General features: G+C 36.3%; 3 protein-coding genes across 8 annotated transcripts; all 3 read right to left on the reverse strand.

Annotated features, from left to right (window-relative positions):
* Positions 1-142: 142 nt before the first annotated feature.
* Positions 143-2,966, reverse strand: LOC113348427 (DNA-directed RNA polymerases IV and V subunit 4-like). 2 transcript variants are annotated; one of them, XM_026592191.1, is made up of 10 exons: positions 2,796-2,966; positions 2,505-2,564; positions 2,269-2,346; positions 2,063-2,164; positions 1,582-1,693; positions 1,394-1,471; positions 1,243-1,276; positions 1,074-1,142; positions 526-612; positions 143-405 (listed from the first exon to the last, which is right to left on the reverse strand). In XM_026592191.1, exons 1-9 carry the CDS (start codon positions 2,881-2,883, stop codon positions 544-546), a joined length of 690 nt encoding a protein of 229 aa, XP_026447976.1. In that variant the 5' UTR covers positions 2,884-2,966; the 3' UTR covers positions 143-405; positions 526-543. The 2 variants fall into 2 exon arrangements, with proteins under 2 accessions (XP_026447976.1, XP_026447977.1); XM_026592192.1 differs by having other exon boundaries at positions 144-420.
* A 543-nt stretch (positions 2,967-3,509) lies between these two features.
* LOC113348429 (calcineurin B-like protein 3) lies at positions 3,510-14,357 on the reverse strand. Of its 4 annotated transcripts, XM_026592197.1 has the most exons (10): positions 8,227-8,395; positions 7,755-7,796; positions 7,087-7,238; positions 6,740-6,822; positions 6,510-6,569; positions 6,162-6,270; positions 5,672-5,724; positions 5,277-5,357; positions 4,094-4,206; positions 3,510-3,862 (listed from the first exon to the last, which is right to left on the reverse strand). In XM_026592197.1, the coding sequence occupies exons 3-10, from the start codon at positions 7,205-7,207 to the stop codon at positions 3,805-3,807; spliced, it is 678 nt and encodes a 225-aa protein (XP_026447982.1). In that variant the 5' UTR covers positions 7,208-7,238; positions 7,755-7,796; positions 8,227-8,395; the 3' UTR covers positions 3,510-3,804. The 4 variants fall into 4 exon arrangements, with proteins under 4 accessions (XP_026447982.1, XP_026447980.1, XP_026447983.1 ...); XM_026592195.1 differs by lacking the exons at positions 7,755-7,796; positions 8,227-8,395 and adding an exon at positions 14,270-14,357; XM_026592198.1 differs by lacking the exon at positions 7,755-7,796.
* On the reverse strand, positions 9,860-14,398 carry LOC113348428 (calcineurin B-like protein 3). Of its 2 annotated transcripts, none has more exons than XM_026592194.1 (9): positions 14,143-14,249; positions 13,351-13,502; positions 13,027-13,109; positions 12,800-12,859; positions 12,426-12,534; positions 11,981-12,033; positions 11,599-11,679; positions 10,403-10,515; positions 9,860-10,163 (listed from the first exon to the last, which is right to left on the reverse strand). In XM_026592194.1, the coding sequence occupies exons 2-9, from the start codon at positions 13,469-13,471 to the stop codon at positions 10,106-10,108; spliced, it is 678 nt and encodes a 225-aa protein (XP_026447979.1). In that variant the 5' UTR covers positions 13,472-13,502; positions 14,143-14,249; the 3' UTR covers positions 9,860-10,105. The 2 variants fall into 2 exon arrangements, with proteins under 2 accessions (XP_026447979.1, XP_026447978.1); XM_026592193.1 differs by lacking the exon at positions 14,143-14,249 and adding an exon at positions 14,270-14,398 and having other exon boundaries at positions 9,866-10,163.
* Positions 14,399-14,676: the final 278 nt, after the last annotated feature.

Consider the following 14,676-nt stretch of genomic DNA (forward strand, 5'->3'; position numbering starts at 1 on the left):
TTCAAGATGACCCTATTTTGTCTCTTTAGGTATACTCCGATTAATCTGGTTATACCCCAATCCGGCCCGTAAAGAAAGGAAAACTGGGTGGGATCATATGACTAAATTTATAATAAGCCAGATCCATAAAAAGATAAAAAAATAAAAAACCAAGTACCAAACATATTTGTCACCAGAATCTATCTGTTATGGAACACAATAAAAGTAAACTTGGTTACAAAAGTACGGAAAATAATTCCGCTTCACCCACCCACCCTTTACATCAACTTACAAAACCTCGTCCATAGTAAAATGAAAATCTTGTAACCCTAACATAGTCATATCAAATGGCAGATAAGAAGAGGTGAAGTAAAGAACTGCATCCACCTTAAACCCCAGGCTTGTCTGATCTACTCCTATCGTGTCCTGAAAATCAAAATGCTAAGTAGTTTAATTTTAGTTAATTAACTAAAGCAGAAGCACAAAAGGTGAGACAATACTAGGAAAAACTGAAGGATGAAGTAAATAAGAACTGTTGATTTATACCTCCATTTGTCTGTACATTTAGGATTTAAGGTTATCCAACTCATAAAGCAGATTCTTGATGGCTCCTTCAGTCGTGAGCCTATTCGTCTGAAAAACAAACAGACATAAATGATGAATTGGACTACAGTGTAACTTATTCAATTGAGATGGATCAACTTGATAAAGAGAAGGATGGTATCTTCATAATGGTTATGGTAGAATATGTAAACAGCTAGAATACATATTAACTATTAAGCTTCCAAAAAACCCCACCACTCTCGGACAGTTTAACCACGAGAAGGTTAGTTAAGAAATTGCTTCAGATGGTGTGGTTCATAGACACAAAGTATATTGTCAAACTAGCTTTGGTGACAGAAGAGAATTGAAATATTGAAGCACCTACAATCTCCAGGTTCCAGAGGCTATGATGAGTACATTGACAATTGGTCACAGTTTGCCGAGTATTAGTCAGATAAGTCTCTCTAATTAGTATAGATCAGGTTGAAGCCAAATGAGGAAATAATCAAGTCACTAACTATCAAACTGTAAGCATCAGACGACCCACATACCTTCAAGGATGGAATAAGAGCATAAACTTCGTCAACTGTATCAGGACATACATTTGAGATCAAGCATAGCTGCAAGAAGATTTTTATGACACAAAAATTCAGCTACAGGACAATTATTTTAACCAACAACTTCAATATATCCAGATGTTACTTAATTTGAAATACAAACCTCGCTTTCAGTAATTTTGAGTACTCTGAGCTTTCTGAAGTTTTGGTTAATGAATCCAAAAACGGATGGCTAATATACAGAAATCGTAACAGTATAAAATTGCAGAATCACTATCTACATTAACGCGGCATAAGCTGTATTATAAGGATACTCTAGGGCATGCCAAACAGCCAGGGGATTTGAATATCGTCCACTGCCCTTTGCATACTCCAATGCTTTGTTAAATGCCCTAAAAAAATCATCGCATTGACACCGTATGATTAATTCATCCATTCCAAACAAGAAAAAACAATAACATAACGGGCTTAACAGCTAGAAGTAAGAGAATGCATTGCTCACAAGGGTAGTTTAATAGTTGGATCCCGTGATAGTATGGATAGCTGGTCTTGGATTCCTTGTAGAGCAGCTTCTGCCGCACAGTCCATCATGCATTTGGCATTCTTTGGAAGGTCTGATTGAACAAGTCACCACAAACAAATATGTGTTACATGTTCACCTTCATATTGCATGACCGGATCCTATAACTTAAGCTAGGAGACATGTTATGGTGCCTGGTACAAGACTACATTCCTTTAATGCGTAACCTAAAATGGGCAACAGGTTGGAGAAGGCACGAAACATAAATAAAACCTCTGTATATATTACAGAGAAGACAACAAATTCTCCCTTGGTTCATTCAGTAGCAACCTAAAGCAGACTTTGCACATGAAAGGCACAGAATGATAAAATTCTCAATGAGAGATTCAGGAAAACAAAAAACAAAACAAAAAAAAACAGTACCTTTTCCTAATGCATTCGAAATTATTAGAAATGTACAAACCTTTTTCAATTTCAAGCTGTACAACAACAGGCAATTTTGGTGCACTGCTTTTTCCCCAGCCTTTTCCTGTCTTGCCTCCTTTCCCACCTTTGTCCGTATCCCCTAAAAAAAATGTAGCATCACATAAGTATATTATGCCCAGGAACCCATAGTATTGCAAAGATAGAAACTGGAAAAATTAAAGAAAAAAGTTACCAAAGTTGAACCTTTAGAAGCAGAAGAATCAAAGAGACCTTTCCCATTCGATTTGAATGAACCATTGTTATTGTTAGCCACAGGTGATCCTGCAATTAATTTATCATCAAATCAAGAAATCTCTCAACAGATTGTATAAGATGAACTTAGAAACCCTGAAACCAGTAAAATGGTGGTGGTGGGGAACAAAACAAGCTCAGATTGTACACATGCAATTCAACCAACACATCTTTCAGAAAATACAAACCTTCAGATTCTGATGAAGTATCAAATTGCACTGTCTTATGTTTCTTTGATGAACCTCCAACTATTTCACAAAAAGAGACAAAAAAATCAAAAAAATTGTGTCAGTCAGACTGCAAAAGAAAAACCCTAGTTCTATTTGCAGCTGAAAAAATTTCAAAGCAAAAGAGGAAGAAGAAGAAGAAGAATTATATCTCTCATTTTTCAACTAATTCTCATCATGATTTTAAGAAAGTAAAAAAATTTCACTAAAAAAATTAAGTTTTTTTTTTTTGTTTGAAGAAGAAGATCTAACCTGCTGACTTAGCGACGGGTTGTTTAAAGCTAGATTTTTTAGCAGTGGATGGTGTAAACCCGAATCCTCCTCCTCCTTTCTCCGCCATTGTTGTTGCCCTACTTCTTCTTCTTCTACAGCTTTGGCTCTTCAGAGGAGGTTCCAAGGAGAAAAAAGAAATGAAGTGAAATGGGTTTATGGCTTTTGTCTGTTCTGGTCTCTCTCCCTAATATATTCACTTTTTCGAGAATTGTTTTTACTGTTTCTACTTTCTACCCCTCCGTCTTTACTGTCTGTTTTTACTGTTTCTACTTTGCAAGATCATTTCAGACTGCTGTTTCTAGTATCTATACGCGCTAATAAAATATTAGCACATCAGAAGTAGTTTTTCAATTTATGGAAGTCGAAATGTCAGTTTGGGTGTTCAATTTCAAAATGACTTTTAGAAATCGAAAAGTTAACCTTTTGTGAAACAAAATAGTGACTTTTGCTTCTGATTTCGAAATTCTGGAGAAGTAGATTTGTACCGAAACACGCTATTAATATTTTTGCTTCTAAAAGTCATTTTGAAATTCAATACCTATAAACTGACTTCTGACTTTTAGAAGTCAAAAAGTAACTTCACGTGCATATCCGACTTCTACAGGTCAAAAAGTAACTTCTAAGTGCACATCCAAATAGGTTTGAGTGTTTGACAGTCTTTTGGAACTTGGAAGGCATAAAAAACCAAGATAATATACGAAGAGGAGCATCTTATTTTGTTCTTTGTTTTCAGCATTAACCACCCCACGCAAGATAAAGATAGAACAACAACATTGCTTTTATACGTCTCATACATGTCACATGAATGGTCAGACTCTCGTTGAGAACTCTCAAATCTAATCCCTCCCTTTGATCTGACACAAACTATAGGAGATAAAACAGCATTATAGACACACTATGAGCCCACTTCTTATCATTTCCCTGAAGCTAGTAACGGAATCATACAGAAAGAAACAAGCACACTTGACAAATAATCTCTGACACTATCTCAAGTATCCTTAACTCGAGAATGAAACACGAAGCTAGGGAATGTAGTTGTGATGTCCCTGTTCAGAAAGGTAGACGAAATTTGTCAGTGTAAATAGACTTGAAAAATCCGGTAAAGGTAGTGGACACATGACTGCAACTCCCAAACATAAAGCATGGAAATGGATAAGAAACTGACAAACAGATATGACTGTAAAGTGATCGAGGTCTAAGATTTCAGATGTAAATGCGATTGATCGAGATCAGAAGCAAAAGAAATGAACTAAATTAAATGGAATTTAAGAAATTACCTGAGATATTGAAGGGTCATATTCTTCAACAGAGAAGGATGTCGTAAAACAAGGTTTCGCCACTCCTCTTTATCTATCTTCCCATCATGTTTGGTATCGGCTTCCTCAAATGTCTGATACAGCAATGGAAGAGAACCAAACAGTCTCAATTGTAAATATTGGCAAAGAGAGGAAATAAACTTTTATAACAGATAAGGAAAAGTTTGCCCGAGCTAGTCCATAAGTAAAACGTAAATAAAAAGACAGAAGTTAAAAGGGGTCTGATGGCAAATACAATCCGCTTCTAGAATTATGGAGGCGCCAATCACGGAGCTCGCGCAATGTGAATAACCTTTAAAAATAATGCTTACATTTCGTAGACTTAAGCCTATCACACGCACGCGCACACACACAAACAAACAAAAAAAAAAATTGTAATTGATTCGGTAATGTTAGGCTTGAGGAGCAGCGTGCATATGAGTTTCTTTGAAACTTATGATGGTAACCTTTTCTTAGTTATGTTTTCTTTGAAACTTATGATGGTAGAAATCAGGAACTTTTCTCTCATCTCTTACCACTAACTCTATCAACTAGTTCATATTTGATATGTTCCACCTCATTAATATCTGTTTATTTCCCATACAGTCTTAGATTTACTCAAGATAGTTGCTTTCGCAGGAAGAAGTCCAGATATATGCAACTGTATGTTCAAATTTATGCATTATATGCATGTTAAGATATCCCCAGTTGTTCAACTTACTGGTTACAATTTTTGTGTCAGTTGCATGAGACACCTCAGACGATCAGACCTTCCCTTTAGTCATAATAGGATTAATCATAACTGTAAAGAAGCTTCCAGGACCAAAAAAAAATATCTTAATAACAATCTAAAAGATTCAATGTCACCAAGTACATTGTGACTGAAAAGATAACCCAATGTAACAATGAACGGGAACGTACGCTTATGAGTTGTTAGGCAAGAGCTAAATATATATTTCAGTAGTTAAGCAGTTTCTTTGTCACACAATGCCTAGCATAACTATGAACCTGGTAAACGGTCTACTAGTGAAAGACACAATGTCTGTGAGTCCAACACTGCAAAATCTAGAAAGTGGAGTGTCCCTTAGATGGAAAGAAAGCGAAAACCATGGTTGACACTGATATGAAAAGGAATTTGAGTTCATCGAGTTAGAATATAGAGCACCTTGTCGATGATACTTTCGATCACTTCATCTGAAAGATTCATTCCTGATTCAGCAAGTGTGGCAACTACCATTTGCTTCACCTGGTCATCGAAGTCAAAAAAAATAAAAAATAAAAATTACTAGACCAGCTACAGTGAATATGGCACAGGTATAATTTCAGAGGATTTAGGGGTCTGAAACAGAAGTATTGAAAGAAAAGAAGATGAAGTCTTAAAACGTTATTGTTTAGTCCGATGCACTAAAATATCAATATAGCAGGATTTTAAACTTGTAATATGTGGTCAAGAATATCAAATGTGAATTACAGGACCAAACTAATTTTGTTTTTAAGTCCTATGCCACGAACTAGAAGTTAAGTTCCTGTACATATTATGTTTGATGCAGTGATTGTTACCTCTTGTCTCTCGATAAATCCTTGCTGCTTGAGATCATATAGCTGAAATGAAACTGAAAGCGAAGAAGAGTAAGCTAAAGTATGCCAACATAAAGAAGAATGTAACTGAGGCGCAAGAGAACTACTGCATAATTTTAAAAAAGTAGTAATGGTGACAATTTATTATTGACGACTTTGCAGATGCATCCTGCCAACCAAAATTATGTTTCAGTTCAAGCTACATAGTACAGTCATGCTCCACCAAAAAAAAGAATATTTGGGAACTATCTCTTAAAAGATGGCATAAGCTGCCAATACTCCCGAAATTTCATGTTTATGTGAATCTGGATATGTCGAGACCGGGTACTACACTTTGCTATGCAGCCTGGCCAAAGTACTACACTTCTTGTTGGTCGGAGTCCATTGCAAAGTTGCTCATGAACTCCAACTTATAGAGATGATCAGAACTAAATGTGAAAACAGATAAAGAAAGAAGTTGACTGCAGCTTACACCCAATCTTATCATCAATAGGAGCATCGGGGTGAAAGACGGAAAGAGCACGAGCAAACTCTTCAAAACCTAATATCCCATTGTGCTTTGTGTCAAACAAGTCAAAAACCTGAAAGAAAAAAAAACAAAGGAATGATCAATTAAAAAAGAGCTAGGCGTAATTAAGTTGTCTCGTGTACTTCCAATCAAATTCCAGGGACTTGTTACCATCTAAAAATCTAAGTAAGAGACAGCACGAGAAGTGACTTGGCAAGTCAAGTAATAGAGGTATCATAATGCTACAAGCATAACTAATAATGGAGACTAGAATACTATAGAGTAAAAAATGAGTTAGGTATGGTAGATTACCCGGTCCGCAAATAAGCTTTCCTTCTTGTTTGTTTTAAACAGAGCTAATTGAAACTTTTCCTGTAAAATGATAGAAGAAACTACTTGTTAAACACTGCATCTAAAAGAAACTGACCAGGTGGCGCATCATCGCACGTGAGCCAGCAAAAATAAAGAAATTTCCAGATTTCACAGTTTAGGGAGACCCGAAAGTAAGCAGAAAAAAACTCTGAACACTGGAACAAATCTACCTTGTTGATCAGTCCGTCGTCAATAACAGCACTACTAATCTTCTTGAATAGCTCGTAGAGCGCTTCTATTTCGTTTACACTAACTGTAGCAAACAAACAAGTGGTAGTTACAATCGGAGTCTGCAGTGTAACAAAAGGAGCTCTACATAGGTTCTCTGATGAGTATAAATAATAAGAAGGCTGTCAGGTGACTAAGCTAAGGAACTGAATGAAACAATGTATCCAAATAAACTGTGTGTTTTGGAAGACTATTTTTTAATATCAAATTTCAGAAGCAAGTAGTTGACAATTAGCTTTTAGTAGTTGAAAACATCGTATGTTTATTTAACAAGAAACAGATAACTTACAGACAGTTTCGCTTGCAAGAATTTCAGGATCTTCAGGTTCAGGTTGCTTATACAAATCCAAATTGAAACAATTGAAAACAAGAGCACACAAATGCTTGTATCCGTCTAGGCACTGCACCATGATAATTTACTCTCGTCAACACAATCCATACCTGTAAAACAAGAATACCTAGGTCATTTCAGAACCGAGAATTAGCCAACATATGCTTAAACACCACAACAACATGTTACTTTTTCATCACAAGAACAAGATATCACCCTAACAGAACCGCCCTGAGAAAGTTTCCCAAAACAAAAGTTTGCACATGGGCATAATTAAGACAGCTAACTTGTCTCCTTAGTCTTGATACTAGCGTATCAATAAAAGGACGATGGACACTTCATCTATTCATAGTTTTTGTCATTATCAAAACCCTAAAATCAAAATCGCAAATGACCAGAACTGATCATTGATTTGTGATTATCATCACTAAGTTGGAGAAACATAATTACATGATCTATACTTACAATACACAAGGTTTCTTCTGAAATTAAACATACACTAATTTTATTAGGACTGAGATCTTAAAATGCAAGAAGCAGACAGCACAAAAGATATTTTCAAAAATCACAATCCCCGTTTATAAACTGAATTTCACCAAGACTGAGATTGGAGGAACCAAACTTACACAACGATTCTGATTCTAGATCGACGGAAGGAATTTTGGTGCCTGAGTGATCAAATAAGAGAATTTTAAGACCAGAAGATGAATTACAGGGAATCGGGAAGAAAGAAAGATAGAGGGAGATTATCTTTCTTTAAAAAATAAAATAATAATGGTCGTGCAACACACTTCTAAAACGTTACTATGCCACCTGCGGCGGCAGGTCACTTGTTGCTCTGTAGGAATTGGTCTCAAGATAGTTATAAATTGACACTTCGATCGCCCTGCCATTTACTACTCATGCCTAGTATTATTATTTTTGTATCTACTGGTTAGGTTAAAACAACTAGGATTTTTTTTGTTTCCTCAACATTAAATTCTGGCCTTGCAATTTAATAGAAGCCAACCAACTCTTTCTGTTTTTTTCGATCATCAGGATTTAAGAAATAAAATTTCACAAAAAAATTTAGTTTTTTTTGTTTGAAGGAGATCTAACCTGCTGACTTCGCGACGGGTTGTTTAAAGCTAGATTTTTTAGCAGTGGATGGAGTAAACCCGAATAATCCTCCTCTTTCTCCGCCATTGTTGTTGCCCTACTTCTTCTTCTTCTACAGCTTTTGCTCTTCAGAGAAAAAGGAGGTTCCGAGGAGAAAGAAAGGAACTGAAATGGGTTTATGGCTTTTGTCTCTCTCCCCTTGTTAAAAAGAAAGAATATAATATATTCACTTTTTTGAGATTTGTTTTTACTGTTTCTATTTTTTACCCAAGAAACCAGAAACCGGAGCGCGTAACGATCTTATCTCCAGAGATGCGGTGAAGTTTTTACACCGGCTGCCTGTAGGTCTAAACGCAACTTACCCGGAGATAAGATTAATCCTTAACACATCCCGTGTCTTGTTCGTTTTCGGTACAGAGCGTGCAGTGGCCATCACTTCAATGGATTACGCGTTCACGACCATTTAGGTGATGTGTCCACATATTCCCTGTCCCGGCTGCAGGACTACGGGGGGCCCCCTTCACAATCCTGCGAGTTGCAGAGCTACTGGGGGCTCCCCCGTTCACAATTCTGCCTTGGTTGTTTTTACAGGTTCACGGTTTAGAAAGTACTATAAATAAAAGAGACAGAAATTCAAAGATAATAGGGTCAGCTCACGTACCTCGTGTACATACCTCCTTCACGTGGATCGCTGCTTTCCACGCATTTCTGTCGAGCGCCATCTCTCTCCAAACCTCGGTCAGTCAGGTCCCGTTTAATCAATTCATCCCATGTGAGCTTCGGTCGTCCCTGACGCTTCATTCTACCTTCCGGCCGTGTGATGCGTCCTACCCGAACTGGCGCGTAAATGAACTGTTTTTACTGTTTCTACTTGAATGTCTTTAATGTCTATTTTTATTGTTTCTACTTGAACTTAAAAAAGTAAATGGAGAATATACTTATATCGGGTTTGGATACGATAAGTAGAAGTGCTTCTTCTTTTTCTTGAAATATCCTGCTTCATAAAAAGTCGACGTTTTTTTGTTTTTAGAAGTCAAAATCGTTTTGAAATTTTACATGCAAACTAATTTGTCAAAATTGTTCTGAGATTCAACAGCAAACTAATTTTTTTACTTTACCAAAAATGCTTTTATTTGGATATCAGATATAGAGGTGCGTCTGCTTCTCCAGAAGAAAAAAACAGAAACAAAGATATTTTGCTTTCCAGAAGGTCGACTTTTTTGCTTTTAGAAGTTGTTCTAAAATTTTACACATAACTTTACTTCCAAATGTTTTTCCAAACTCGCTTCTCGCTTTTTGACTTCTGAAAATCAAAAGCTACTTCTAAAAATCGTTTCGAAATTCAATACCCAAACTAATTTTTTAATTTTCGACTTTTAGAAGTTGAAGATTAACTTCTAAGTGCATATCCTAACAGGCACTTATCTCCTTAAGCTCTCTAGTAAAAACTCATCAGCATGATCTGCTTGAAGAGACTAGAAACATGCATAGCTGCCAACATGCCTGCTGCTAAATTGGGAAACAACTATATGTTCAAACTGTTCCAAGTTTCTCCTACTGGCCAAACGAAATAATTGTGATAGACTTTTGGAACTTGGAAGGCATCGACAACCAAGATAATATATGAAGAGGAGCAAGATAAAAGAGAGAACAACATTGCTATTATAAGCCTCATACATGTCACATGAATAGTCAGACTCTTGTTGAAAACTCTCAATCTAATCCTTCTCGTTGATCTGACACAAACTAAGGAGATAAAACAGCATTAACTACACACTATGAGCCCACTTCTTGTCATTTCTCTGAAGCTAATAACGGAATCATACAGAAAGAAACAAGCACTATCAGCACCACTCAACAAATAAACTCTGACACTATCTCAGGTATCGTTAACTTGAGAATGAAACACGAAGCTCGGGAATGTAGTTGTGATGTCCCTGTTCAGGAAGGCAGACAAAATTTGTCAGTATAAATAGGATCCAGTAAAGCTAATGGAATACATGAATGCGTAACTCCCAACATAAAACATGGAAGATGGATGAGAAATTGAAAGAAAGATATCCAGACAGATATGACTGTAAAGTGATCGGAGTCTTAAGATTTCCCATGTAAATGTGATTGATCGAGATAAGAAGCAAAAGAAATGGACTAAATTTAAATGAGTTTAAGAAATTACTTGAGATATTGAAGGGTCATATTCTTCAACAGAGAAGGATGTCGTAAAACAAGGTTTCGCCACTCCTCTTTATCTATCTTCCCGTCATGTTTGGTATCCGCTTCCTCAAATGTCTGATACAGCAATAAAAGAGAACCAAAAAATCTCAATTGTAAATATTTGCACAGACAAGGAATAAATTTTTATAACAGATACGGAAAAGTTAGCCTGAGCTGTCCATAAGTAATACGTAAATAAAAATGCAGAAGTTAAAAGACGCCTGATGGCAAATACTTTCCGCTTCTAGAATTATGGAGCGCCAGTCTCGGACCTCGAGCAGTGTAAGTTTTAAAGATAACGGTTACATTTTGTAAACTTAAGCCACGCACACAGACACACAAATATAAAATAAAATTGTAAATGATGACTTGGTAACCTTAGACTTGAGAAGCTGTGTGCATATGCGTTTCTTTGAAACTTATGATGTTAACCTTTTCTCAGTTCTGTTTCGTTTGAAACTTATGATGGTAACCTTATCTGTAACTCTCAATGACTTGCAAAGTCATGTTAAATAAATTTCAGACATCAGCAATTTTTTCTCTCATATCCTACCACTAACTCCATCAACTAGTTCATACTTCATATGTTCCACCTCATTAATATATGTAACTGTGCGTTCCAGGTTGTTGCTTTCACAGGAACAAGTCCAGATATGCAACTGTGCGTTCAAATTTATACATTATATGCATATTAAGATATCCCCAGTTGTTCAACTTAGTGGTTATAATATTTGTGTCAGACGATCAGACCGTCGCGCCTTGCTCATAAACTGTCTCGCAATAGGATTAATCACTAATGTAAAGAAGCTTCCAGGACCAACAAAAACTATCTTTAAGAACAATCTAAAAAATCTAATGTCACCAATTTTATTGTGACTGTACAGATAACCCAGTGTAACAATGAATGGGGACGAATGCTTATAAGTTGTTAGACATGGTAATCTAAATATGTCTCAATAGTTAATTAGTTTATTTGTCACACACTGCCTAGCATAACTATGTGCCAGTACATGGTAAACGATCTACTAGTGTAAGACACAATGTCTGTGTGTCCTACACTGCAAAAGAGTGTCCTTAAATGGAAAGAAGCCGGTAACCATGGCTGACGTTGATATGAAAAGGAATTTGAAGAGTTCATTGAGTTAGAATATAGAGCACCTTGTCGATGATACTTTCGATCACATCATCTGAAAGATTCATTCCTGATTCAGCAAGTGTGGCAACTACCATTTGCTTCACCTGATCATCACAGTCAAAATAAGAAAAACAATTATTAGGCCAGCTACAGTGAGTACGGCACAGGTATTGTTTCAGAGGATTAGGGGCCTGAAACAGACATATTGAAAGAAAAGAAGGTGAAGTCTTAAAATGTTATTCTTTAGTCTGATGCACTAAAATATCAATATAGCAGGATTTTAAACTTGTTATAGGTGGCCAAGATTATCAAATGTGAATTACAGGACCAAACTTTTTTTTTAAATCCTACCCCACGAACTAGAAGTTAAGTTCCTATAGATATGTTTGACACAGTAAATGTTACCTCTTGTCTCTCGATAAATCCTTGCTGCTTGAGATCATATAGCTGAAAAGAAACTGAAGGCGAAGAAGAGTAAGTTAAAGTATGCCAACATTAAGAAGAATGTAACTGAGGCACAAGAAAACTACTGCATAACAAAAGACTGAAAGAGTAGTAACGGTGACAGTTTATTATTGATGATTTTTGCAGAAGGATCCTGCCAACCAAAATTATGTTTCACTTCAAGCTAGTACAGTCACCAAAAAAGGAATAAGCTGCCAATAGTCTCAAAATTTCATGTTTATGAGAATCTGAAAATTTTCGAGCCTTAGTTATGCAGCCTGGCCAAAGTAGTACGCTTCTTGTTGGTCGGAGTCCATTGCAAAGTTGCTCGTGAACTCCAACTTACAGAGGTGATGAGAACTGAAGGTAAAAAAACAAGGAAAGAAAGAAGTTGACTGCAGCTTACACCCAATCTTATCATCAATAGGAGCATTGGGGTGAAAGACGGAGAGAGCACGAGCAAACTCTTCAAAACCTAATATCCCATTGTGCTTTGTGTCAAACAAGTCAAAGACCTGAAATTTTTTGAACCAAAGCAAACAATCTGATGAGATTCTCAAAAGTCATAAACATGAAGGAATGGTCAGTTAAAAAAAGAGCAAAGCATGTAGATGCAAGTGTCTCGTGTATTTCCAATCAAATTCCAGGGACTTGTTACCATCTAAAGCTCTAAGTAAGAGACAGCATGCGAAATGACTTGGCAAGTCAAGTAATACATAACTATTAATGGCGAGACTAGAATACTACAGAGTAGAAAATGAGTTAGGTATGGTATATTACCCGGTCTGCAAATAAGCTTTCCTTCTTGTTTGTTTTAAATAGAGCTAATTGAAACTCTTCCTGTAAAAAGATAGAAGAAATTATAAGTTAGACACTGCATCTAAAAGAAACTGACAAGGTGCACCGTCGCATGTGAGCCTGCAAAAATAAAGAAACCTCCAGATTTCACAGTTTAGGGAGACCCGAAAGTAAGCAGGAAAAAAGTCTGAACACTGGAACAAATCTACCTTGTTGATCAGTCCGTCGTCAATAACAGCACTACTAATCTTCTTGAACAGCTCATAGAGCGCTTCTATTTCGCTTACACTAACTGTAACCAAACAAACAAGTAGTAGTCACAATCGGAGTCTGCAGTGTAACAAAAGGAGCACTACATAGATTCTCTGATTAGTATAATAAGAAAGCTGTCAGGTGACTAAGCTAAGGAACTGAATGAAACAGTGTATCCAAATAAACTGTGTTTTGGAGAATAGATTTTTTACATCTAATTTCAGAAGCAAATAGTAGCTTTATAGTAGTTGAATTTATTTAACAAGAAACGGATAACTTACAGACAGTTTCACTTGCAAGAATTTCAGGATCTTCAAGTCCAGGTTGCTTATATAAATCCAAATTACAACAATTTAAAACAAAAGCACACAAATGCTTGTATCCGTCTAGGCACTGCACCATGATAATTTACTCTCGTCAACACAACCCATACCTGTAAAACAAGAAAACCTAGGTCATTTCAGAATGGAGAATTAGCCAATAAATACATAAACACCACAACAACAGGTTATTGTTTTGTCACAAGCACAAGATATCACCCTAACAGGACCACCCGGAGAAAGTTTCCCAATGCAAAACATTGCACATGGACATAATTAAGCCAGTTAACTTGTGTTTACCTTTCCTGAAATCAAAACATTCTAATATGGTAAGAAGTGAACATATCTGGAAGCTACTTTACAAGTCCCCCCAGTCTTGACACTAGCATATCATTAAATGGAAGATGGATACTTCATCTATTCATAGATTTTGTCACATCAAAACCCTAAAATCAAAATATCCCAAATGACCAAAACTGATCACTGATTAGTGATTATCATCACTACGTTGGAGAAACATAATATCTACACTTACTATAGACAAGGTTTCTTCTGAAATAAACATACACTAATTTTATTATGACTAAGATCTTAAAATGCAAGAAGCAGACAGCACAAAAGATATTTTTAAATATCACAATCCCTATCTTTCATTGATAAACTAAAAGAATTCGATCCATAAGGCGCCCTTTCTTTTATCCAATAACTACTAATTTCACCAAAACTGAAATTAGAGGAATCAAACTGACTTACACGGCGATTCTAGATCGACCAAATGAAAATTACTAGAGAATTTGAGTGATCAAATAAGAGAACTTTAAGACCTGAAGAAGAGTTACAAGGAATCGAGAAGAAAGAAAGAAAGAAAGAGTGAGATAACCTTTTAAACAATCCATGAAGAAAATGAATGGAACAGAGTAGAGGATTCTTCCATATTCAGCGACATGTCTACCTCTCTCGAGAGAAACTCTATGGGGTATTTATTTCGAACTACATGATTGGGTTGCGGTACTGTATTAAAGTGTACTTGCTGTAAAAAACAAAATAATAATAATAATTCAAACACAAGCATACTTCTATGCCATTTGCCGTTGTCTCGTCCAAAAGGGTTTAGAGAGGCAGGTCACTTGTGTTAGAAATGGAAAACTACAGAGGATGGGAGCAACACTACTCAGCGGCAGGTCACTTGTTGCTCTGTATGTACGATGCAATTGGTCTCAAGATAGTTATAAATTGACGCTTCCATTTACTACTCATGTCTAGTCCGTCGACTGGTTAGGTTAAAAG

The sequence above is a fragment of the Papaver somniferum genome, chromosome 2 (genome assembly GCF_003573695.1).
Source record: "Papaver somniferum cultivar HN1 chromosome 2, ASM357369v1, whole genome shotgun sequence".
Lineage (NCBI taxonomy): Eukaryota > Viridiplantae > Streptophyta > Magnoliopsida > Ranunculales > Papaveraceae > Papaver > Papaver somniferum.